General features: G+C 42.7%; 2 protein-coding genes across 6 annotated transcripts in view; one reads left to right on the forward strand and one right to left on the reverse strand.

Moving 5' to 3' along the window:
- NGEF (neuronal guanine nucleotide exchange factor) overlaps positions 1 to 21,984 on the reverse strand; it is a 53,158-nt gene extending 31,174 nt beyond the window's left edge. Inside the window, exons 1-3 of the mRNA XM_049803526.1 lie at positions 21,689 to 21,984; positions 13,841 to 13,900; positions 7,025 to 7,136 (exon numbers count right to left, since the gene is read on the reverse strand). Coding sequence (XP_049659483.1) covers positions 7,025 to 7,136; positions 13,841 to 13,900; positions 21,689 to 21,719 — 203 coding nt within the window. The 5' untranslated portion in view covers positions 21,720 to 21,984. The remainder of the gene's footprint in view (positions 1 to 7,024; positions 7,137 to 13,840; positions 13,901 to 21,688) is intronic.
- Positions 73 to 26,593, forward strand: part of NEU2 (neuraminidase 2) — a 35,169-nt gene continuing 8,648 nt past the window's right edge. The window contains exons 1-4 of one of the 5 annotated variants that reach the window (XM_049803531.1): positions 73 to 1,884; positions 2,686 to 2,907; positions 4,070 to 4,231; positions 9,834 to 9,954. In XM_049803531.1, coding sequence (XP_049659488.1) covers positions 9,884 to 9,954 — 71 coding nt within the window. In that variant the 5' untranslated portion in view covers positions 73 to 1,884; positions 2,686 to 2,907; positions 4,070 to 4,231; positions 9,834 to 9,883. Of the gene's footprint in view, positions 2,908 to 4,069; positions 4,232 to 9,833; positions 9,955 to 18,950; positions 18,960 to 26,593 lie in introns of those variants that run through there. The other 4 variants (XM_049803532.1, XM_049803533.1, XM_049803530.1 and 1 more) reach the window with 4 other exon arrangements.

Raw genomic sequence — 26,593 nt, forward strand, 5'->3', positions numbered from 1 at the left:
CTTTCAAAAATGTTGCTCTTTCTTCCTTTCCAGGCTTATTCTCATACTTCATGTTGACATACACCTGTAAACAGAACAAGTGCCCGAGAACTACTTTTTCTCCCAAGTGAGGTGACAGAGTGTTCCCAGCGCTCTGTAACCAGAGCAAAAAATTATATTTAGTGAGAAGGAAATATTTTTGTCCTACAAAAATGGTTGTGTTTTTCTAAATCTTGCTTTTCTGTTTGGGGGCAAAACAAAGCTTTCAAAGTTTGTCATGAAAAAGGAAGGCAGGCAAACAACTGATTCTCTCACAACTGTCTGGTGGCTGGGATGTTCACGCTGGGTGTGGGGATTCCAGGTTGGAGTCACAGCTGTGTCATTCCCTCACATTCCACATGTTACTGCCTGTTCCAGGGTGGATCAGTCTCTCTTCCTGGAGCTGCTCTGCTTTCTCTGGTCACTGGGAAAGGTGCTTGAACCTGGTGAATGCCTTATTCACCAGACACCACTTTAGGTGAGTCAATGCTAGACTATTTCTGCTAAGCAGAATAGCTCTGGCATAGCTGCCTGTTTCTTCCTCCCTACTTCCGCAATTATTAGGACTTTGCATGCAGTTTAAGCTGACTTAGCTGCTCAATTCCACTTTTCAGATTTCTACCTCCACTTTTATGCCAATGCTGACGCTCATCTTATTCTTGGTGGGCAAGTTTGGGCAGTTAAACTGGTGGAAAATGATTATTTTTTTTTGGTAGAACTAGCTTTGTGTGTGTCTGGGTTGTCTCACTATAGGGTGAGCTCAATGTGAGTGCCAGCATAGCGGAGGTGGCAGACATGCAGATGGATGGCAGGACCATGGCAGTGCCACCGTGGATTATTTTACACTGCTGTGGAACTGCAGGCTCAGGGAGAAGTTCCTGGTCCAACTAATCTTAACCATCTGGGTAGGAGTTTGGAGGAGGTTTTCTTTTCTCTTTCACCGTATCAACAATGAATTTGATACAGAGCCTAAACAGCTTTCCCCCATATCATCAAAATCAGTAGAATCTCATCATGACAAATCAGTTTTCTGACCAAAACCCCTGTATTTCATCCTATAATTCTCTGTCTAGTTGTAGGGGAGAAGAAAGAATCTGCCTACTAGAACAACATACATTAAAGCAACTAGTTAAAAATCCTACCCCAGCACCACACAAACGGTGCTGCATGCCCTGTGCTCTTGCTGGTGACAGAAGCCATGCAACACCCTGACAGACCAAAGTGCAGTTTTGTCTCTGGAATTCTTAGAATCCCCAAGCAGGCAGGCACTAGAAATGATCCTCACGGCCATCTAACGATGGCCATGCTCTGGTTGACATGAGCGTAACCGTGGTTCAGCTCCCTGTGGACAAAGGATAACCAGTCTGAGCTTGCATACATTCACAAAGAAGGGGTTCCTGTGGTTGCAGACTGTTCCCAGCTTCACTGTACTTCTGTTGGAAAAGCTTTTAAATGTTGGCTGACCTGATCCATGGTTGCATTAAAAATGTGATAATTGGTGTGAGTTTATAATTAGTTTATTACAATTATCTCATTTAAGTTATGTTTGGGGGATGAATTTCCAATCTTGGCTTGTATTTTCAGGCACTAGTAATTTTGAAAAATGGTTAATCATTTGAATTAAGATTTCTTATGTGCACCTAAACTCAAAAGTAATCCTTAGAATAAAGCTGTGTGAAGAGCTTGTTTTTAAAAGACATTGAAATGCATTTTTTTAATATTCTCTTATAGCAGTTTTTAGAAATTAGACCTCCTTGTCCAGAAACTAAAAAGAGAAGAGGCAGTCCAGCATATCTTATTCATGAAAAATTCCCCAAATCCTTCTAGTTAGTGGGAGTTTCACACCAAGAAAGGCCACAAGATGAGGTAAGAAGCACTGTTTTAATCTGAGCTAACAAAATTTGTGGAGAAGTGTGAAGTTAGTAATAGATTTGAATAATGTTATACCTAGTCAAGGATATTTTCATACTCCAGGTTCATGCCGTTCAGGTTTTCTCTGTTCACATGTGATTTTTAGCAGTGCTTTTGACAATGGGTATGTCTGTGCAATTTTTATTCCTGGTTTTTGACTTTTTAGTGGAAGATAAGTGGAACTCCTCATCCCTAATATTTTTAGGGATCCTAAAGGCCAAGAGCACATCTGTTCTCCTGAACCTCCTTAAGCTTTCATCAAAATACCTTAATTATATCTGTTGGGGCTGGCAGCCTTACTGATAACTAGAAGTGTTCAGAACTTCCTATTATCAGATCCTTACCTTTAGGTGCTTCTAACCTTTTGATGCTCATAATCATCAGGGTTACATTTTTACTTACCGACCATCTGCCACAGACAGGTTATTTTTTATATATTAAAAACAATTAGCAATTTCTTATGCTTAGGAAAATATTATTGGATCCCTGTTAAAGGAAAACAGAAAACCTGGCGTTCTATCCTTTGAAAAGCTTTGGTTTCTGTTGAAATAGGAGTTGAAATTCAGCGTTTGCCAGTGCTTTGTCTTTGCCACATTTAGGAAAATCCATTAGAAATTATAGGCTCTTTTCCACTTTCTGCAATACACACAAACTTTAGACTTAGATTTTAGGGTCTAAAATCCCTGCCTGAGCTGCTGGCCATGGAGAGAACATGTGCCCTGCTCAGGGCTGAGAGAAACATTTCTGATATTGCAGCTGTAAAAACTGCCTGGTCCAGTTCTAGGCACTGTGAATAAAGGCCGTTTCTGCTGCATCCTCAGTGATCCTTGTGCTAGGTCCAGGCAGCACAATGAGAAAACTACTTGTCTGAAAAACAAAGAGAGCAAGACTCAAGCATGGAGAGGGAGGGGTGTACTTCTGGACCAGGAGACTCCTATGAAGAGAGGACTCATCCACAGCTGGGTGCTTCAGGAAATGGTGAGTTGGAAAAGGCTGTAAAATGTAGCACTGGAGCTAGAAGGAGGGGTGGGAGAGTAAGTCTGTATGAGGAACCAAAGGGTGAAGAGCCTGGGGAATGGCAGGACACTGAGATGAGCCACAGGAGGGAGGAGAGAGGAATCATGGGTCTGGGAAATTGTGTGGGGAATTACAAGTTGAACCTGATAGAAAAGGAGTGAAACGAAGATATTGGTTGAGGACCTCAGGGTGAGGGTATGTCCAGATGAAGCAGATCAGATTGGGAGAGCTGGAGGGCAAAGCCTAGACCTTGCCAGGGAATGAAACCATGACTGAGCTGAAAAACCTGACAAGAAGAGACTGCGTGGAATAGGTGGGCAGACTGGGATTGGGATCTCCATTGGCTGCATGCTGGAAGGATACTTAATTAGAATTGTGTATGTTAGTGGTTATTATTCTGTATGATCCTGTGAAATATGAGATTTTGACAGTAATAGCATTTTGATACCTACAGTAGCTATTTTTACTGAAAATTTATTAGTTTTTAAAATTCTTCTCCCTGAAAATACTGTTGGTCTTAGACTTTTTAAGATTCAGATTGTACAGAAAGAGGAATAGGAAAAACATTATCTATCTGTATCTATCTATCTATCATCTATCTCTAAAAGAGCAAAAAATTGTTGTAGTGTGACAAAATATAAAGGTTTGGTTAACATGTGTTTGCACCAGCTATTCCTGACTTCACCACTTGCAAATTGAAGCACCATTGTGCAGCATAAAGAAGAGGTGACTGTAAGAAATGTATTTCTAAGTAGAAAGAAACTGCTGGAGTATGGTATAGGACCTTTTGCAATACAGGTTCTAGCCTCTCTAGAGGCTTTCTCTGCTTTTCTAGTTAAATCAGGCCATAAAAGCAGTGCCCTCTGCTGCCCAGGACAAAGAGTGCTGTGCTGAGAGGGATGCTAACCCAAATTCACACAAGCATCTTTCAGAGTGCTATGCTATTTCACATGTGTACTGTTTCTTTCTAATACACGTGATTGCATTAATTCAAACAAGTTAGATTCTCTCGTGCTGCTGAAGGTGACTATTTGTATTCACTGTTGTAGTACTTCTATTCTTTGAGCTCAGATCAAATGTAATCAAATGATTTTTAGATGATCCTCGTTTCTCTGAATTGGAGGTTTCATAACCAGCCTAAAGAAATAGTTTGCTCTGCACTGGTAGACCAATGACCTCGCAGTGAGCTTTGCAACATGAAATTTCACACTGAGTTTCTCTTCCACTGTATCTAGTGGCCCATAATAAGACATACCATTTTTGGAATCTGACTCAGTGGGAAATGGTAGGTAAATAATACAGTTATGCTGCTAAAATATCTGTATTGCATTAGAAATGAAGAGAATTCAACATCGTATTTAGCTGGTAAAATAGGGTAGACACTGATTAGTGAATCTCCTTTCTAGGGTTTGAAATGACTAATTTTCTGGTCTCTGTGGGAGCTGCTTTCAGCTGAGGCTGACAGTTGTGGATGGACACCCTGGATGGATGTTTTTCTGTGATGGCTTTCTATAATCTCAGTCTGCACAACTGCTGCCACTCTGAAGCTGGAAGGACTGGTCACTGTGGGAAAGAGCAGCTTTTGTTGAGTTCAGTTCCTTCTAGGTCTTTGGCTCTGGTTAGCCTGAAAAATGGAAGTTGTGCTAGAAGCTCAGCACTGAAATGTTCACAGCAAGTCAGCTGAGTTGTCAGGAAGCAGCTTGTCATGTGAGGGGTTTGCATCTTTGTACAATGTGGAAGACTAGGAGGGAGCCATAGGATGTTGTGGAGAACTCTAGAGTGCTTAGGGGGAGCTGGGAATCGCACAGGAGAAAGATCATGGGGAAAAAAAATGATTTAAGAATAGTTAGGCATAAAAATGCTCTTAAGAAGTATCTTATGGAGGGCATATGGCAGATTTTGGAACACCAGCAATAATATTTGACGTCATCTTGTTTTCAGACATCAGTGTTCTGAGATCAATGAACTACTCTGCTATTCTCAGAGCTTTGAATGGCACACAGATTCAAGTCACCGGTGGGTTTGAAGGACCCTATGGTCCCTTTTCTTAATCAGAGTGTTAAAGTCCATATCCCTTCTGGGTACAATGCAGATAATGATTCCTCTTCCTGAGCTGTTTACGACATTCCCCAGATGTGTTTGCTCTCTGTCCTAAATCATGTAGCATGGTCATATATGAAGTGACATCCCTACCTGTGAAGAACCCATTTGTGTCAGACCTGCTGGTCATCTTCATGTAAGGAGAAGGGATTGTGCCTGCCCAGCCCTGGCATTTATATAGTTGCTGTAGGATGCTGCTGAACATGAAGAGATGCAGCATGGATGCCCCACTTGGTGTCAGGACTGTGGTGATTCACTCCTGAGAACCCCATGGACCTTCGCAGTGCTGGTCAGAGGTGCCTATACTGTCCTTTCTGTAGAACTGCTAGCTTCTGCTTTCAGAAGAACTCTTAGCTGACAGGTACCAGTTTTATTCTTTTGGGGAAAGATTAAATGCATTTCTTGAGACCAGTGATAATATTTTAGACGCCTTATCTCCACAATGGCCTGTTTTCCCAACAGAAGGGGGAGAATAGTGATTACTGCAAATGATGGCAATATCCTTAGGTTCCTGCAGGCTTTTCACAATGCAGATTTCTACTGGTTCTCTTATAAATTACAGCTGATCTTTTGGAGAAGGGAAGTCCACGGGCTCAGTTTGAGCTGGAACTCTGGTCTCATCCTCTGTCAAATTTCTCTGCTCAGTTTCAAGAGATGATGCCACTCAGAAGCATTGCCTGCTTTTGGCAGACACATGACTTAGAACCTGTACTGACCTGTCAAGCTCTGTGCACAGCAGCACCTTTGATAAAACTGACTCCCAGCACTGGCTCATTGTTTCCAGCTCCAGGGAGAATCAGAATTTTCACATTTTAGAGCTGCCTAAGTGGCGGTGTCAGGATGTCAGAGACTGACAGTGATGATTATGCCACAAGGAGAGGAAGACAGATGGGCTTGACATCGCAGCAGACTGTAACTGTCTAGTTTCATATGCTCAGTTTAATGCCAAAGGGCAATAAATTTTAGCCAGGCCAATTAATTTATTTAAATCCAACCAGACAGTTTGGCTAAAATTTTTTTACTGGAGTCCTCTCCATGAGGAAGGGTGCCTGGAAAGGCAGTATGCATTACACCAGCATAACTAGGCTCAGTAATTAGGACCACATAGTGCAGTATAATGCATGCACCTTTGGAGGGCAAGTGTTTAGCACTTTCAGCTTGATCTTCTACAGTACAAGTAGGGACTATCTCATAGTTATACACAAAAGAGATGAGCAGCTGGAAAGGAAGTTTCAGAGAATACCTCACTTGTATATTAGAAAATGTAAGGCTAGGTAGCTGCTCCCCTCTCTGCCTGGCTGCAGTGTCAAGAGAGCAGGGGTGAGGGTAAATTAATGGGATGTATGTAAACTTATTGGCTGTAGGATCAGAACTTTTTGCTGGACCCAGGTCATTGAGGGATTTAAGCCAAGAAGAGCTACCTCACTGAAAGCGTCTGTTGCCCATCAGTTCTTCAAGGTAAACAGCAAAGTCAGAATACTTTAGAAAGCATCTTTGTAGCTACTTCTTCAGCTATAAAATCCTGTTTTCCATGTGGGATTGTATAAAAGGCTTCAGGAGAGCCCTCTGGGAAGGCCGAGAATGCAATCACCCTTATGTTGGGATGTTCCATAGGGAAATGCCCACAGGCTCTCCTTATTCTCTCAACCAGTCTGTCCACTTTGCTTACACCACTGTGTGATCCTACATCACATTGCCCTTTTTTCCATCTTCCCCACTGTCTTCTTGCTCCCCCTCTTTCCTTCACTGTCTTCTCCAAACTCATACTGATAAGACCCTTTATACCATGATGCTAGTACTATATGGTATATATCATTAAGACTGAAACCAGCACTACGAGTCAAGGTGAGAAGGCATGGATCAGAGCTATAGCTTAGTCCAGCTGTCCTTCCCAAAACAAGCATTCTTGCTCTGACACCACTCTGACTATATTTTTCCATGGAGGCACACTGAATACCCTTCATGTGCATTTCCTTACCTTTGGATCCATAGTTCGTCTAACGTCTTATCAGAGTTTACTGAAGATGGTGATCCTTTATGAGATAAAACGTTCAGAGGCTCTTTGATGGGCTCGTTGTTTTTGAGTGAACCTGTGATACAAGAGGAAGCCAAGACGGTGTTAAAACAGTTGTTTTCTTAAGGGTCATCTTTACTTTTACTGTAGGTAGTGGTTTGCATACACCAAAGGCAACAGGAAGATCACAGACACAAAAATGGCTACATTTTAGCTTGAATTTTCGAACAAGATTGAAGTGTCATAAGCTTACATAGTGCAAGATTGCACAGCCTTTGTCACAGCTGCAAATGCAATTGAGAAAAGGTGAAGGTAGATATACAAAATCAGTTCTTATGTATGCAAGTAGCAGTGTCACCACTTAAAATTGGGTCCCAACATTAGTGATTTTCAGTGCAATTCTTTAAGCAGAAAAGGTTTAGCTGTGTGTGCCTATGCATGCCAATATTTGTTTTCCCAAGTCAGGGCTTCTTTACTGCTCTGCTTTCAGGCACGTAGTGGATGTTCAGTTTACTGGATAAATCAAGGCTAGATTTGGGTGAGACAGGAGCTTTACTTTTAATTGTTTCTCCAATTTCCCTCAGATGAACCTCTGATCCTTTCACAGGGAGCCAAAGTTGTATTAAGTCCATGCCTTACTACTAGGCAGGAGGGGATGCATCTCACTTTTCAAATGAAACCTCCTGTTGTTTGAGGCTTGTTGATAAATGGCCTTGTTGTTTTTTATTAGACATATTTTGGTCTAAGTCATAATTCTGTTTGCATTTCAAACTGGTGACAGCACAGGTAGGTCAATGGTCTGACTGAAGCTGGTTTCTGATGCACCCTTTTAATCAATGCTATGGATTTTCAGAGGGAAAGGGTGAAATCCAGACTTTCAAACTCCCTAGAACAGTGCCAAGGGCTTATGAAATGCTAGTTTGAGTTATTCTCTTTGCCTTTTGAATAGTTTAAACACTTTATCCTTCTGTCAGAGGAGATTGCTTAAAAACACAAACTCTTTTTTGAGTTAAAGCAAAGCATCTATTATGTTTTACAGCTCCTAGGCTTTAAGCCAAGGCTAGGCTGGTGCAAAGGCTGCCTGTATACAAGCCTTTCTCTCTGATGGATTTACATTCTTTTAAATTATTTTTTGTGCTCTCATTTCTTGAGTCTTTATTTTTCCCATTTTGTATCCTACTCTGTATTTTCCCCTGTATCCTTCCCTCTCTTCCTGTCTTCTTTCCCTTTTCTCACCCCCAGTCATTCCCTAAGAAAAATGAGAGCAAGTTAACATTTGAGCTCAAGTCAGACTCCTGGATAGCTGCTGTTCAAATGGGTTTGAAATCAAGATAAAAGATCTCACCCATCCCTTGCTTCCATGCGCGTCAGCAAATGCTGTCAGAAGAAGTTCCTGCTACAAATGAGGTTGGTGTAGAAGCACCCGATGTCCAGTTTCAGGGAGAGGGGGTGGAATCAGTGGAGCAAAGGGAGAGGGTAGCCAAGAGCTGCTTACACAGTCCTAGCTGAATTTAAAAGCGGCAGCTCTGAGCTGCACTTTCTACAGTCATACTGAGAAAGAGCTATTGCTCCTAGCCCAGGTCTTGCTGTACAGACTGGAGAAAAGAAGCGTTCCCAATGTGTCTTGCTGAATAATTGCAGATACGGAAGAAAAAGCCCTGTTTGGAACAGATCCTGTTTCAGCAGTGGTGACACAGAGTGGGGGGTGTAGGAGAGAAGTGCAGGTCAACTTCTGTGGATGCTCTAATGAGCTGCTAAGAGAGAAGCCCTTCTTTTAGCTTGTCCTTCCTCAATGACACTGGTTAGACAGGAGGCATGTCATCCTGTGCTGTTCTCCTAATGCTGTGATGCTGCAGATATATGAAGAAGGTGCATCCTTCTGTGCCGGTCCTGCTGCAGTGGCACCAGCAGGTAACAGGGGAGAGGGCCTCCTCAGCAGCCGTCTGGACGCTGTGATGCTCAGGGAGCAGGAGAGAGAGCAAGTCTCTTCTGTGCTTGCTCTGCAGCAGTGCTGTGCGAAGACAGTGAGAGGACAGCTCTGCTCTGGTCCTGCTGCTGCACTGGCAGGGTGGAGAGCAGTTCTGCTCTGGCATAGGCGATGCTCAGTTTATCCAGAAACCTCATTGCAACAGTAGCAGAATATTAAACAGGAACCCTTTGCTCTGCTGCTGTCTGCTTGGAAACTTGGAGAAGGGAGGGAACTTTCCTTCTGTCTGTGCCACAGGGTTGAATGGGCCTTTATACTGCTGAAATAGCATGGGTCCCTTGGCGAGGCAGGCGGGAGACACCTGTTTTCTTGGGGACATTTCCCAGACCTCCTTTATTTTGGGGCGGAGGATGTCTGTTCTTTGTTTTTGTAGAGAACTTTGCTTTCAGCAGCTGAAGCAGTGTGCTTTACTACTGCATAACAAAGCAATAGCTTTCAGCAGCTTGCATAGCACTCAGACATCAGGAGTTGTATCATTTTGACTCATGCAGCTAGCCAAAGTTCAGAGTCCAGTGCATTGTTTCTGTTAGATTACAATCTGAAGATAGGATAGGTATCTTTGCTGCAATTCCTTTTATTTACAAGGAGGTTCTCTGAACACCTGGGAGATGAAGCAAAGGGCATTTTCTGTGTTCACAGTTCCAGGTCTCTCTCATTCAGCATTTAGATTAAAACCATTTCCAGTTTTTTCTTGCAGCCATTTCCAGTGCTTCTGAGTGTGTTGCGATAGCTCCTTTCCTGGCTCTCTCTTCAGCTTCTCATATCTTTCTCTTGTTTCTTTCACAGACAGCTGCTCAGACAAGGTGCCAGCTCAGTGAAATCCTGGCCTTGCAGTCATGCTCTGTACTGTTCATACTCAGAGAAAGCCAACTCGTTCCATTTCTACTGAAGCCATGGCTGACTGCATGTATGTTCTGGATGGTGTTCCTGTTATTTCAGCCTCCTATTTCAGAGGGATCTTAGGTGTTTCTAACAGCTGTCTTCAATGCAAGGTGGCAGCAACTGCATTTTCAGAGAAGTCTTGCTCCCCTCTCATAACGGTCCATTGCAATTTCTACAGGCTTCCCTAAACGTACTGCTCTGTTTTTGCAGTTTCCTCTATATGCCGCTCAGCTTGCCATACAGTTACTTGTGATCTCACAACTTTTGAGTATGTCCTTTCTGTATGCTAAAGAAGTTCCTACTTCATTGACAGCTTCATGTCCTTCCCTGTTTAAATTATTTTTCTCTTAGAGACCGGAGTGGTGGTAGAGCAGAGACCCACATTTGTTTAGTTTCTCTGCTATGAAGCATGTTTAATCATCCAACCATTTTGCATTTCTAAGCTGAGCAAAGAAGGATGGCACCCCTCTGCCAGCTGTGCCATAGGGCAGGGGTGTTCTGAAACATGCTGACCACTGAGCCACTTTCTACCTTCCCTTCCCCATTTCTAATCTCATTGACTCCTATAGTTCCTAATCTCACTGGAAAAGGAAGCATAATGCTGTTTGGGTCAGTACTTACCTGTAGCATGCCCCATGTGCATTGCCTCTCTCGAAGTCTTTTTTTTCTCTCTGCTCGGCAGCCTCATGGACCGGTAGTACCTGGAATTTCTTTGAATGGCAATGTAATGTGTGTGCAAGTCCCTCTTGTGGGCCACTGGGTTAGCACCTTCTGACTCTTCCTCACCTTCAGAGACTGAACCTGACTCTCTCAGTACCTGATGAGAAAGGCCCTGCCGGAGCCGACCAGCAGAAAGTCTGCGGGCGGCTTCTCTTCCGTGCCCATCCATGGTTTCCAGATCTTGTTTCTATGGCAACTGAGACGATGGATCAGCAGCAGAGCAGCAGAAGACAGGTAGCCTCCACAACTCCATCAGCTTTATTTGAATTAGAACTGGAGACGGATAAACAAAACACAACAAAACAAGAAAAGGGAGGACAAAGTTCTGGTTAGTTCAGAGGCTGTAGTGCCTCATCTGTTTAGGATAATGGGGACTTTCCAGGAATTTTTGTATGAGATCATCATCTTATAAGCCTTATTCTAATGTCCTGAATGTTGCTTTGACGCGCTCAGGGTTGTTCTGCTATGACACATTGTAGTGCTACAGATGTTACTGGAAAAATGTCGTATTTGCTCAGTTGATGACCACTCCCTTTTGTCACTTGTGAGCAGTACATTAGGAGTTGATTTAGAGTGGATATAGGTAATGGCCATGTCCTTGTTTTTGAGGGTGAAAATGTTACGGACTAGGAAGTAAAAGCTGAAGAGAAAGCACTGTTAATCTGTCTATTACCTGTGTACTTCTCCCTGTAACAGAGGAATTAATGCCTTTTACGGGGCTGGGTGTCTTCTAACACTTATTAACAAACTCACTCCTGTGGTGCAGATACGTGAAGAAAAACCCATAACTGTTGAGAAGTGAAGGTAGAAGAGACAAGCACAAAAACTTTCTTTTGTTTCCCAGAGTTGCCCTCAAGTGCCAATGTACCCCCCCAGTGACACAGGGACTTCAGCACAGGGTCCTGCTGCTCTGCGTGTCAGTACATGGACTGTGCTAGTACTCCCAAGCATTTTTAGGAAGCAAATCACTACAACAGCAAAACAGCAGTTGATCCTTCAGCCTTTGCAAGACTGGGTAGAATGTGAACTGACTACTTAAGCATTCGCTCCTGGCTTTGTCTTGTTGAATTCTTGCAGCTGTCAAAGCCTTTCTAAGTACACAATGTGATTTTGTGACTGATGCAGCTATCATGAATAGTAGAAAGAGATGCTGTATAGGAAATGTAAATATAAAATTGACAGTTTGCTGAGAGAAGGGCACATATTAGTGCTATGGATTAGTCATTAGATGCTGTTTTGAGAAGTTATATGTACCACTGGTTTGTTACATTACAGTATACCCAATATACAAGATACTCTAGAAGGTAAGTGTCTCATTTTTTGTTCAGGGTCTTCTGCAATTTCTATGAACACATTTTTGTTGCTTGCCCTCAGGGTCACTCCAGCTGACCCTGTGACATCAGGGACATTTGGGACATTATCTGTGTATCCTCTGCTTTCCAGAATTTTTGACGGCCCTATGTTTTATCCTTATAAAGGGAGGGTCACTACCTGAAATCATGCACTGGGCCTGAGTTGTTCTGCTTCCTGGCTCTACAGATGATAAAGTCTGCTTTCTCCTTTCATAACCTGAACCACAGCATACAGCTCATAGCTGCTAAATTTGGATCCTGACTTCAATTCCGCTAAGACTTTTGGACTGTTTGGAACTGGTGGTTGCTGTGGAACTGTTTCCAGTGTTACTGGAGGTGTATGAAGGACCCATTTGTTGGTTGTGGTGTTAAGTTTGGTTTGTAAATTACTCTGAGGTATAGAGATTCACTAATCTTGTTTCTGTTTCTGTGGCTCAGTGGAACAGCAAAATGTAAACAGCTGCTGTTGGAGACAGCTTGAAAAGAAAGAAGGGGCTATTTCTTTTCCTGTGCTTTTCTTACTGTACCACGACTAAATCCCCAAAGGCTTGATCCTTGCAACTGTGATGGAAGCATTTCTGTTGACTGGACCACGATTAATATTACACCTATAATCCTTCCTAACCCTAAACTCTAACAGTCACTTATTTTATATTTATTCTCTTCTATAAACTGTTTTATGCCTTGCTGCTCGAGGAGATGAACCTGTAAAAATCTCCTCTGTGTCAAAGTTCCTGTGTGCTTTGAGTGGCCACCCCTTGTCCATGTTACTCAGACTGGGGCAGAGACCTGTCTCTCTTTTGTGGCCTTTGCAATGCCGACATAATTTGCAATGCTTAGCAAATTGCTGCTGGTGTTTTCTTGAAAGATGAGTTAAAGTTTTCACAGGAGCTGCTCACCAGTCAGGAGTAATTTCAAACCCATGTAAATCTCCAAAGGCATCATTAGGCAAATAGATGTGCACATGTGTGTGGGGGAGTGCATGCATGCATGGATAAGACTGTTTTCCCCTTTCACTTACCTGGTGAATATGAAAGTACGTGGATGTCATTGTTGGGCTTTTGCAAAGATACTTGGTAGAGAAGGAGCCTTCTGCATGGCTAAGTGAAACCCATTCAGCTGGGTTGCCCAAAGACATAACTACAACCTAACCATTTGTTCAGTAGCCCTGTGAAACCACTGTAGTTACCTTTGCCAGATACTCTTTTTTTGGTCCATCAGAGGAATGAAAGGTGTCCATCCTGAACAGTTAGTTTGCTGTCAGGCTACCAAACAGTCCCTAGCAAACAAGATGTTTGACCAGAAGTGAATATAGCAGTGCATGAGAGAAAGAAAGACTTCCATGTTTTCCAGGAGAGGCAGGGCTGAGGGGGCACTTGTTTATTATGGTGGCTATAAAAAATATATATTTTTTTACTTTTTTCAGTGAAGAGTTCAAGAACAGAATGTATTTCTGAAGGCAATGCTTCTGATTCCAAAATTGATACTCTAAGAAATTATTGAGAAACCTTTACTGATACGTCAATTGAATAGTCCTGGATTTTGCAGTTGCTTTACGTGTATTAAAAACTAGGGATAAGTTTAAAGGATACATTCAAATTTAGTATTACGTTATTCTGGTAGCAGTCAAGCTATTCAGTGACAGAGAATGAATGATTCAAGCAGGTGTGGACCATAACTATCCCTGTCTGAGTATTTGTAGTGAATTTTTGAAGAAGGTATTCACCTTTTATAGTCACAGGTAGGTGAGTGCCAGGTCTTGCATCAGGAGTAACCCATCCCAAGTATATTCACATGTCATCCTGAGATCACGCATCTTGCTGCAGTGTCACCACCTACCTGAATGTGCTTTGCAGGCAAACATATTTCCCCGTAGTTCAAGAAGACCAAAGTTGTAGTCTGTAGGGAAGGAGAGAAAGATGACAACAGTAAAACCAGCAAATGATGCACATACAGCAACACTAGAGATATGCATTTTGACTCACACATAATTCAGCCTCCAGGAATCTGACTGTATAGAAATTTTACTTGCCAATATGAAAAAATGGCATTTACCAGCAAATGCTATGAATCTGTACAAGAGGAGTTGAACTTGGGGTTGTTAGGTAAAATGCTAATGAATATTGTAAAAGGGACTGAGGTTCCTAGAGCAGTGTGGACCAGGACATGTGGATGTGTGTGGGAAACAGGCACCACTGCTGCTTCTGGGAGGGTGGGACTGGATGTGTTTGCAAGGCATGGTCTGGCTGTGGATGCCAACACCTAACTGCTGGTCCCTACTGTACAGAGTGGGATGACAGGGATTCAAAGGGTATCAGGTGTATCTAAAGAGCAACTCCTTTTAATCAGTTAGATCTAATCAAAGATAAGAATGTTTTCAGTAGCAGAAGCTGCAGCCTGAAAGCTGAGATTGCAGCTGCGTAGACCTGGAAGTATTTCAAATGGGTTTAGTCTGGGCAGAGTTTGATCCAGGAGTCTGGAGCAGGAGGTATGTTCTAGCACCAGTTGATCATCTCTCCCTTTTTGCTCATCCCACGACATGCCAGGCAGGCGCAGCTGCACAAGCCATGGTAGAAGCAGACTGTGTGGTCTGTCGCTGGTGTCAGCCCTGGTGGGCACTGGTAGCAGAGGTAGCTGCTGGGGGCTGGCAGCCCTGGAAAGTCAGGCTGGCTGTCTCAGCTGTTGCTGAAGCAGGAGGGGTGCAAGCAGTGCCTTAGCTGCTGGGAAGACCCACCTCCTTTCACCGCTGAACCTGCTGCTCCACACACCCTGACCCCTCTCTCAGCGGCAGTTTTCCAGGTTTCCAGCACAGCAGAGCAGGCAGCTGGATCATGGCCACTTTGCTGCCCCTGGTTAATTTGCTGCCCTGAGTAATGAGCTATTTTGTTTTGCCTGGGACTGGCCCTGAGCTGATAGCCTCTTGTCTCTGGGAGGATTTCTTCCACGTGCTCCCTTCCACCACCATGAGGCAATCATTTGCGTGGGACTTAGCTGGGTCCCTGCACTCAGCCTTCCCTGCAATAGAAGGGATGCAGTAGCATGAGACTAGTGGCTCTGCTTGCTGGTGGATCCAGTGCTTCATTAACTTACTAATTCCCCTTTAAAATGGGGAAGGGTATTGTCTGTCTGAAAAGTGTTATGTACTGTAGTAAGAAGGTATATACTTAAAGTACACTTAATGCTTTTGAAATGAAAAATGCTCAATTTGCCAATGTTATACAATGCTGTTGCCTAGTCTGGAAGGGTAATGAAGATTGCTTATTTAATATTAGAGACAGGCTGAAATCTCCTGCTGTGCAACTTGGGGATGTTTCAAAGCAGGAAATAATAGGTATGAATACAACTTGACTGTATGGTTGTTCTATATAGTCCATACAGTCACAGAAGATGAATTGCCCTTGTCTGATTGTGTAACGTGTCCCTACCACTACCAGGGACAAGATAACAGTATTTATGTGCCTGAGTGGCCACACAAAATATGCAAGGATTGTGTCCCAGCAGAAGGCAGGCAGGTGCTTTCAGCATAGAGGGCAATGAACCCCTACACTGAGTTATTTAGTAGTGTGTTAGTTTTGCCATCACCTTAAATCCATCCATGACTAGATGCCCCTTTAAATTATGTATAGCTCAGTGGAAAATTTTGGGGCTCAATGCAGAAATTAGTGTCTTGGCTGTAGGGTTTTTATGCTGTAGAAAGGCAGAAGGTCATATAATCTTATCTTCCTTTTTATGTGTTGAAGTTGTTTCAAGTGTAAGCCCTATCAGTGACTCCTCTGGAAGGTTTTGCACGCTGAATGTAGGGATGCACCTTTCATATACATTTCATGAACCAGGTGGAGCTCCTTTAAGTCAATATTTTGTCTTCAAGCCCTCGCAGTTAACATGGCTCCTTTAATATTTCTTCTTTAAATACAATCTGAATGTACATGCAAACGCCGATTTTGCTGCATTTTACCAGCTTCTCTCTAAAATGCTTTAACTATTTTGAAAGTCTTGTGCAAACTGATAATTTTCTGCCTCCCACCACCATCATTCCCCCATTACATCCTTGCTCATGTATGAGGCATTGATTTTTTTCCCTCTCTTCCTTGGTTTTAAGTGGAGTGGAATGCCATCTCTAAACTATTTCACTCTGCATCATAATGAGGCAAAACCAGCTCTGTCAGGATGGGGCACAGTCCAAAATCCAGCAGCAGGCCTTACTCATCAGCTGCCGTTCTTGCTCACATGGGTGCCAGTCCTTTAAGGAGTGCCACGCGCGGGTGGGCGCCGCTGAAGGCACTGGGCCTCCACACAGGCTCAGGCCTGCATTTGCATCGGGAGATATTTCTGTCTGAGTCAGGGGAATAGTAACACCCACAGACTCAGCCCTAGGCTCTGGCAGATATAGCTCTCAGCAGATGTAGCTATGAATTCATTTAGCCTCATCAGTGGTTTAAGCTAATGCACAGACTTAAAGCCAGTGTGAGTGAGGCACTCGCATGTATCCTGTTGAGCCACCCGTGCTACAGGGGTATTAACTTCCAGCAGAAGGATGCACAGGCAGCTGGGCATGGTAACACCCTAACCTAAAACGCTCAGGGAACTGTGCTGCCTGACTATATGTATATTTATGTTTTCATTGTTACTGGTTGGGATAACCCTCCTTGGAAGTGTTAACAATCCTGACCCTTTCTTTTAGGTGGTGGCAAGAGACAGTTAAGCATATGTCACTGTCCAAAGCAAGGTACAGGACATTTCACAAAGGAATTTGAACTATTTAGGTGCAAGGCCAAGTTATTATTTGATTAAGGCACAGCAGTGGAGAAAAACAGGAGGAGCATGAGAACAGACTGACCAGAAAGTGAGACACAGACCACAGAGGTTCAGAGCAGAAGCCAGAGAAAAGTAGACAATATGTTTGGGGATGTTGGCTGAAAGAATATCAAATTGTTTGACCTCACATGTTTCCAGAAAACAAATATTTTGTACTTATTTTGTAAACAAGATTGAATTCTATCACCAGTCCTAATAGAACCACTCCAATTTTGAGATAGTCTTTCAGGTGAGAAAGGTAACAGGATGGTTTTACTGCCATGATTTAGTGATGGTACCTTATTTATAGCAAGCAAAGCCAAGAGAGAATTACATAGTTCATTACATGCTTGTGACAATAAAACTTTTATGTCTTGCACCTATGTTACAGAGAACCTGTTTTAGGAACACTTCAGAGACTAAAAATAAATACATTGGATTAATTTAATATAGCCTCCAAAGCCATGTGCTTTAGGCACTGTGAGACCAAGTGAATGGGGCTTGGAGAGAGAAACCAGTACATTTAAAATGGCTAAAAATTACTCAAATGGCCTTGCTAGATCTAAACATGTTTCCAGAATTAAGTCTGGCATTGTGGGACCTTTTAATGGCAGAGGTAAGCATATATGTGTAAACAGAGACATAAAACGAGTGTGTCCTATAAATGGTTACTTACACTTAACAGAAGAGGATACATGCCTTCACACCATTCTCTCTGCATGAAACATGGAGTATTTATAGCAGCTACTTTGTGTTAATTAACTCATATATATCAATTTATACTTAATGAATAACACTGAATAACTGCATATTTTTCTGCTGCCAGCACAATTTATCTTTTTGACTGTTTACTGATTCTTTACGATTGAAAAATAATTATTAAAAGGTGTGCTTTCTTGTATGCCACTAATAATTGTCATCTCTGCTCAATCCATGTATTTTAGAGTGGTCCAGCCCTCCAATCCCATTGCATTCCATGCTTCATTCCCTGTGTCTCATAGTAGACATAACTGTGGGCTAGAGCTAAAATGTTAAAGAATTCCCCCTCTGAAGCTGCTCTACATGTGTGTATATGTACACAGATATATGCATATCTAAACACACATGTGCTTTCTGGGTGTGTAGGGGGAATCAATCTAATTTTTAAAGACTACAGAAGAGTAGAAGTGGAAATCTGCAAGCCTTCTGGTTTTCATTATAAGCTCTTGAAACTAATTAAACAAAAACCTGACCTTTTTTTTATTCCTTTCCTTAAATTAGTGCACATGCAATGGTGAAAGTACATTCTTGCTTGAAGATTTTGAGAGTCCTGAGAAGTAAAATGTCTAAAACTCATCCTTTTCCTCTGACATCACTGACATGTCTCTCTATACTAACAAGAACTCCTGCTTGTAGAGGAACCCCCTTTCCTTTTTCCTGCTGGTTATGATATGTTGTTGCCCCTGATGCCATCACATTCCTTATTTCTGCTTAGAAGATGCTAGTGAAATTGTTGCTAAGTAGCTGTAGTCTAAAACTGAGGTTTTCCAAGCTTATCCATGGAAGGTAGGTGAATAATTAAAAAAGTCACTGCATCTCCTAGGCTGGGGGAAATACATGGCTGTCAACTCAGGGCTAGTTGCAAATCACAGGACATAGCTTCAAAGCATAAGATACCAGTGTACTATGCAAGTATACAAGGTGGCTCTCAGCGGTCTGCCTGGCAATCTCTCCTGTTCTACACGGTTGCATATGCGAGTTGCGAGTCCTTGGTCCTTTTTGCTTGTTCTCTTCTGTTTGGAACGTGTGAAGCTTTCTAGCCATGGAAAGAATATGCAACATAAAGCTTACACTTAAAATAAAGGACTCAGGTATAGAAAGTTTAGTCTGTGATGAAATGGTTTATTCAAGAACACAGTATGACAAATAATGTCCTGGGCATAATGCCTTGCTGAAAGCAGAGAGGTTTGGTAATGCCAGGATACTTAGAAGAGGATGTTAGCTGATGTCTTGGTTGAAGCTTTTCAAGACAGACTCAGGCTCAGTGTCCCCAGGACAGGCAATACCTGTGCTGCTCTTGGGGAAAAATATAATGATATCCACTTCTATTTCTAGATTTGCTGGTTGCGTATGAGACACTTGTTATAGAAGAAATGAGCATGGGTGGTTATTGAACTGCAGAGAGGTAAGTACTCAAAGGGGTTTTTATTTGAAAGCTTCCATACAGAAGCAGGGAAAGAATGCAGCTGATTTTGTTGATCAAGGAATAGTAGAGCTCTCAGTTTTTCCTCCTTCAGTGATTATTGGGTGGAGGGTCCAAGGAGTGCCTGTTTGATGAATCTGCTTGCAAATTTGTAGCTGCAAGGGAGCCAGAAGTCAGTAAGACATCAGAACCCTGTTAGACTGGTTTCTACTCCTTTGAAATTCCAGGCAGGTTTGGAGTGCTGCTGTGCCAGGCTATCCTTGTCAACTGCATCAAGCTAATTTCAGCTAATTTCAAACCTGACATAAGCTGATACTATTATAGCCTGTAACTCTGATTGCACATGTCTTTAGTAACTCAGGAAAAATATTTGATAGACAACTCTGGAAACTGTGCAGCAAAGAGCATCAGTCATGGAAACTTCCCCTTCCAGAAGGGCTCTTTTTAACCCCAGCAGAGGACCCTGGTAGGAAAGGAAGCTTGCAGGACTGCAGCTCCCAATGCAGAGCAGTCTCTTCTGTCCTAGTACTGGCGTACTAGCTCAGGGCTTAGGCAATCACATCCAGAAGCCCCCCCCACTTGCCTCTAGTTTGCCAGCTACAGGGCTAGACAGCATTGCACTGTAGAAAAACAGAAACACATGCAGTGCTCTCTGGCTGCATGTGCATCCACAGTAAGTCTCCATTTTTTTGTCAAACAAGTGACATGGTCTCCTCAAACATAACTCTGTAGCTCACTTTGCCCAAGTGCTATGAAAGATTGGCAAACCTTTCCTTTCAGACCTTTCCTTCTAACAGCAGTGGTTACCCTCCTCTTCATCCCCAGTTTTTAAGCACAGGAAGAGGAAGGCTGGGATGAGGGTAGTGAATCTCATGGCTGTGGCACTGAATCGGATCCTGTGAGAGCAGATGTCATTTCTCAGCTCTGCTGCAGTTCCCTGGGCAATCTTGAGCATGTTAGGGATTTTTCTGGGTCTTAGTTCCCCATCTCTACACTGGGAGTGGTATACTGTAGTTTATGAATACTCCTATATTTCTTCCACAGTCTTTTTTCTTACTTGAGCAGGAACTCGGTGTAAGTACAGGAGCATAACATGAGATAGCCTGAGGGATTCAAAAGAGATCTGGACAATACTGTAATTAAAGAGAAAAATGAAGCAATTTGGGCATTCTCTCTGGTTTGGTTATTTTTCATTTGATATTTCCTACATTTCTGTCCCCAAGTGAAAAGCAGGCATTTTGTCTAGCTTTCTAGTTCCTCAGTGTCCCTGTTGCTCTTCCTAAGTTTTATTTGAGCTGGCTGCAATTTCTCCTAAGAAGAGGTCCCTGTTTCAGGAATTACTCCCTTTTGGAACAGCAAAGTCCATGTTTTGCAGATTGAGTAACCTGCTAGACCTGTTTTTTCATAGACAGTCTGTTTCAAATATTATTTTGGCTAGAAAAGAGAAGACGGGGAGGAGATGAGGTTTATAGGTTGTTTCAGGTTTTACTGAGTCTTGTCAGTTTTTCTTATTTTAGATCTAACGGGGCTGCTTCCATGGGATGCTGCTTGGAAACATGAAATATTGCCTTCTGGCACTGTTGTGGGAAAAATGATAATTGCCTATAGAAATCATAGAACAAGCTACTTCCAAAAGGAAAATTTGAGTGAAAACCCCAGGCATTGGCAATATACTCAGGGACAGATAATGGTAATTATGTAGTTAAAGTATTTTACATTGTCTTGCAAATGTCCTCTCCAAATTATAGCAGTGTGGGACAATGGGTTCTTTATCTCTGGGCTCTTATTTTCTGGCAATTACTTTGGTGTTTCACACATACTCCTGTATTTACAGTTGGTCTTAAAGTGGATTGGATTTATCAGTCCCAATTCCAGTCTGGAGAAAACCAGATCTGAATAAAACTTATGTCCATCTCTTATAATGAATGTCAGCCGATTAGTCCTTTTTGCAGGTTCAGCAAAAAGGTAAAAGGTTTTAATTTTTTTTCATTATTTTAGTGCAATTTCCTACTCTCTACTAGGTCTGCAAGTGGCAGCTTCACTGTAACGGTTGAATCTGTCAATAGTTCAATATCTCAAAAGCTAGTTTGTTCTTATGAAATCTGAGTCCCTGTTTACTTTGTGCATTTTAAAATATACATAACTGCTGGGACAGAGTTCACAGCTACACTGGATACACAGTAATTGGTCTCCAGAGAGTGAAAGATCGTCTAAGGGGAAGGATCAGCCTGGTGTTAGGAGGGAAACAGGCTGCTTTTCATATTTTGTGTCTTTATTTTATTTATATATTTTTTTAAAAGCAAGATCACACCTAAACAGTTGCCAGGAAAAATCACAACTTGCCCTGCCCCTGGAAAAAGGCACATAGTTTGGTTGCTTGGTTGGTTTTGGGGATGTTTGCTGTTAGTTTGTCACATTAATGCCCGTTCTGTGCAGGCTGGGTCTCCTCTCTGACTGGGCTTCCTCCCTGTGGTGGTTTTCATGTCTGTCAAGCTGTGCCAATGGTGTCTCTCCTTTCTGTCAGCCAGTATTTCAACAGTGTCAAGGCTGTGCTCTTTCTGGGTTGCACAGGACTCCTTCAGTGTGACTTTACTTGTAGAGCAAAGTCGGTTCTTTCTCGGGCACTGGATTTGTGCCTTTGTTTGTGGCCTGAGGTTTCTTCCTCAGACCATTCCTCTTCCAGCATCCCCCCAGAGTAGGATTTTACTCACCTGACAATCTGGGGCTGAACCAGTCTCTCATTTGCCATTGGGATGAGGTATGTCCAACAAGTCTGGACTAAACTCCCCAGGTTGTTAGAGATTTGCAATTCAGTTGTGAATCCTGAGGCAGGTGTGTCCTACAGAAGATCCCTGTCCTTCGGTCCTCGTACCTTCTGTCAGTTCTGCTTGAGAGTGAAGTTTCCCTCAGACTTTGTTTGCTCAGTTTCCAGAGTCACAGCAAACATAATTTAAAGGATCAGCTTTCCCTTTACGCAGATAAGTTAGTACAAACATGCCCTGAACGTCCTTTGCACTGCTTGTGCCATAGGCTTAATGACAGGGCATTGTTAAACCTTCCATATAAATCTTTAACAACTGGGTGAAACTTTGGTCCAAATCTGCAAACTCAAATAAGTGGAAAAAGTAAATGGTGTTTGCTTACATTTTTAAGGCCCACTGGCTGAGAAACTGCTCTTGCTTTACTTTATTTACAGCCATTTGTGATGAAAAGACCTAAATGTTTATGAGTATTTTTAGGCTGCCTTTTTTTAATTTCATGTGTGTTCACATACCTGGGCACTTGGGTGGAGATAGCAGAGTCAGCCTGGTTTTATTTTAAGGCTTTTTGTATCTGTTCATCCAAATGCCTGTGATAATTGTCACCCTTGAAGTACTTTGATTTCTTATTCAGGTTGTGCTTATATATGCTGTTCTCTCCACTGGGCTTGCTTGCTATTATTTGAATGTCCCTTTTCTGCAGGGAGCTTAGGGCCCAATGCTTCAAAGGAAGACAAATAAGCCTGTAATTCCTGTAGATACCTATGTGCTGCTATACTTAGAAGTTTTCCCTCGTCCTTGGATAACTCACACGATATTTTTAAGCCTGTAGTTTGAATGACTCTTACAAAAAGGATCATATCGCCTGCTGAAGTTGATGCTAGTCTTTCCCTTAATTTTTTTCTTTTTTAAGTTCACTGAACTTGCCAAGTGCCTTGTTCATCTCAAAATATTTTAATTGGCCACAGCATTACCCTATTCCTTTAAAAATGCAGCTGTATGCCCAGCCTACTCTGTGGAAGGCCAAATGTTCATTGAGTAAAGCTTTGGTTAATACGAGGTCAGTCATCATAGCTTCATGGTCACCAGTGTCAGTGTCCCTTTACATCAGCAGAGGGCCTGGCCTGGGCACAGAGGGCTGTCAGCAATTAATCCTGTAATGATTAATCAAGGTCACCATCAGGCCTATGTGCTCCTGGTCTGTGAGCTAGCAGGACACGGAAATGAGGGATGCACTGGAATTTGGGCTCCTGTCTGTTGCAAGAGTCACTTCAGGGTGAATCTAGATAGCCTTGTGCTTCAGACTTGCTTATCTGAGTGTCCCAGCGCTGGCAGAGTACGTGAAGTAAGGGACTCCAGTTTTATTGCATTTTCCAGTCATTAAATTGCTCCAGTGACTCCTTCCCAGTGTTGCTATTTTGAGGGCTAAAAAAATCCTGCTTCTACAATCCCATTTTTGCCTGTAAATCTCACCACCTCTCTTCCTTTGCTTCCCATAGACTGTGCCATTCATTTTGTTACAAAAATAAATTATTTTTATTCTGTTCCAAAAGGGCGAAGTAAATGGAAAAATGGTGTTGTGTATCATAGGTAGGCTGTTCATTGGATGTTGTCTCTCACAGAGTAAAGAAGCTTCCCTGTGACAAACACACAACTCACCATGGAGTGTCAGAAGGCTTACAGGTCCGCTATGGGGTGATGTTGTTGCCCTTTGGGTTGAGGGAATATTTTTTGGATTTTGCCCAATTCTTTCCATGAGAAGAGGAAATAAGTTGTAAAAGGCTGTTATTTACTGGGAAAGAAACACAGACAGCAGGATTCTTTTGCTTACTCCTCCTGATGGAAATCAAAAGTAACTTAACTGGAGACAATGGAGTGTGAAATGGTACAAACCCAAAGAGTACCTGCTCCTCATACCTGTTGCTCTTACAGCAGATAAGGATAGTGAGGTGCTGGTTTCAAATGTGCACAAAGGCTCATTTCCTTAACTAGAATTGGAATTAAAAGAAAATGGTGAATATTTTCTTGTCCAGTGAACCCTGTTTCCCAAAGAGCTCTGCCATTAGCATTTGCATGTTAAATTCATTATTATTATTATTATTATTACTTTGCCCCCCCCCCCCCCCCAACAGAGCAGAGCTTTCAGTCAGACCCCAGGTCTATAGGTTTTACATTCTGCACAAATGATACCATATTCCCTAAAGTCTGGAGAGAAGCCCATAGTGTTTTAACTGAAAATTTGCAAAATCATGTAATTGCTGTCTCGTGTGGCCTGACTCCATAGAAGCCCTCGATTTTAAATATTGCTGCCTGACGACAGCTGCTACACTGTGCAGCGTAGCAAAAATACTGAATTACCTGAGCTGGGTGTGCCTTTCTAATAGGGCAAGGAATCAATGGATTCAGGTTTGAACATTTTGCAAGGGAAATATACATTGATAATTTTTAATGGACTAGGTATCACTCATTAAATGCAGCCTCTCATTTTCCTACTGATTTCTTTTCACATATGCTCATGAGTATTAGCTTGTGAATTCTTTTTCTTAGCCTTCATTTGCAGCTATTGCTATATCTTTCCTAAGAGGTGGCACCCGAAATTGAACATGGTCCTCCAAATGCAAATGCTCCATTGTTCAGTATTCTGTCATTATATTATCTTCTGCATTATTTTTATATCCTCTTATTAATGCACCCACACAGCCCATTTGCATTTTTTAACCTTTTTAAAAACGTTTTCATTACAACAATCAGATATAAAGGCAATGAAGTAAGCATGGAACAATAGAAGTAAAGAGCTCGATTCTCCTCAGACCTATACCCATTTTAAACTTCACCGGTGACACTGATTTTGATTTACACTGAAAGGAAAGAGAGAATCAAACCTAGCATGTCTACACTGAGACATCAATTTTTGATTGTTAGCAAGGAATGGTTTTGTAAAATAGTTGCAGTACACAACATGTTGTTTGGAAAAAGCACTTTTATCAGGAAGGAGACTTTTTTGCAGATAGAGGACTGCAGTATGGGCTAGTGTCTGAAGAGCAGTTGCTGGAGGCCTGGCTGCTGGCAGTGCTTGGCAGTGGCCATGCAGGGGAAGTACAACAGGGCACCCGTGTGTTGACTGTGTGGTTGTCCTGAACAGGCACTAGGGTTCACCCGGGTGAACCTCACAACAGGACTAAGCAGTGCATTCTTCATTTTGGGAGTAGTTTTAGCCATTCTAGGCTGATACCCTCTGCACAGCCATGTCTGATACCTGCACTGGGGAGTGGGCTGAAGGCAGGGCATCGCAGCTGGCTGCAGAGGAAGATGGGGTCCTTGCATGGGGAGGAAGAGATGATAAGGGGAGATGGGACGTGGCCAGAGGCATGGCCCACTCTGCCATGTGCATGCTGCCAGTGTAGAACAGGGAACCATTGCCACCATAGCAAGCCACATTTGGAACTTCCCACTCTGAGAAGAAATGGCCAACCAGTTCTAAGCTGCAGCTGGGCAAGGTGATTTCTATTAAACAAACAAGCTTTTATGGGTTGTTTGGCTGCAGAAGCAAAGTGTGTGACTCAGAATACCACCTGAATAACACTGTTTTTAGCCAGGGAGCAGAAGAACGGTGAAGAAATCCACAAAGCAATCGTTCATGCCTGGCTTTCTGGCAGACTGCGCTGTAGCAGCCTCTTCGGTGCCTCTCTTCTTTCCTTAATTGCTTCTGTTTTACTTGACTCTGGATTTTCTCCGGGAGTTACTGTTAAAAGTTATTATCTTGTAGATGTCAATGCCATTGTCTCTGGAGGGACTTTTCCTTCACATTGGCTATTGTTTGATTCCAGGTAAAGTAGTGAGATACAAATGCCCTTAGGCTTCTCTTGTGTGTCTCAGTTAAGGGAATACTTTACTTGCCCAGTTAGGCAAGGTCCGTAAGCATGGGGTGTGGTTTTACGATACAGCTAATTTGATCTAATGGATAGCTGCCAGTCAGAGAGGTGAGTCTGCTCCTCCTGTCAACAGCTTCATGCTCCTACTCCCTCTCCTACTGCAGATCCTGCTGTTTGACTCTTGCTGACGCAGTCCAGGACAATGACCTAGCAGAAAACTATTCTTTTTTTTTTTTTTTTTTCTTCTGGATTAGTTTTCTGCCAGACTGACATCCTCTGATGGCTTGCCAAGGTAAGATGAGCACTAGTGCTGGCACAAGAAGTAATACAGGACTGCTCAAGAGAGAGGAAAGACAGTAATACAGATACATTACATTAATTTGGTAGGTTCGTTGAGTGGTTGTAAATCCACACCTTTGCAACTCCCTGTTTGGCTTGCATAGATCAATCAGAACTGCCATCAAATAAGGAGACTTCTCTTCCTCCTTTTTCATTACTAGCAAGATGTATTTGCAGGACAGTTATTTTCATTTTTTCAGCTCACTTCAAAGACCAGAAGCATTAATGGCAGCAATGAAAACACAGTAGAGAAGAGGGGAAAGCAAGAGAAACAGCAAGGAATGGGATAGGAAAGGTCATCTCTGACAGCAGCACATCAGATCAGTAGCACAAGATAGTCATGAAATCATTTGCTTGGGTACTCCCAGCAGCTGCAGGTGCTGCCTCTAAGCCAGCCAGGGCACAGCTGGGAGAAGGGGTGATGCTGTCCTCTTCTTCCTCAGCTGGGACTCTAGGCTCATACTCTCCCCTCTGTTCCTCTGCCTGACTCTCCCCATCTGCTCATTGGCTGCAGCTGCTGGGATAGTTTAGCCCTAGTAACACCTCCACAGAGGCTGCTGGGAGCTGCATCTGCATACACCAGCATGTTATTCCTGTACCACTGCCTGGGAACTCTTGTGTTAACCCATTTCTTCATCCAGGAACA

The sequence above is a fragment of the Accipiter gentilis genome, chromosome 6 (assembly GCF_929443795.1).
Source record: "Accipiter gentilis chromosome 6, bAccGen1.1, whole genome shotgun sequence".
In the NCBI taxonomy this organism is placed as follows: Eukaryota; Metazoa; Chordata; class Aves; order Accipitriformes; family Accipitridae; genus Astur; species Astur gentilis.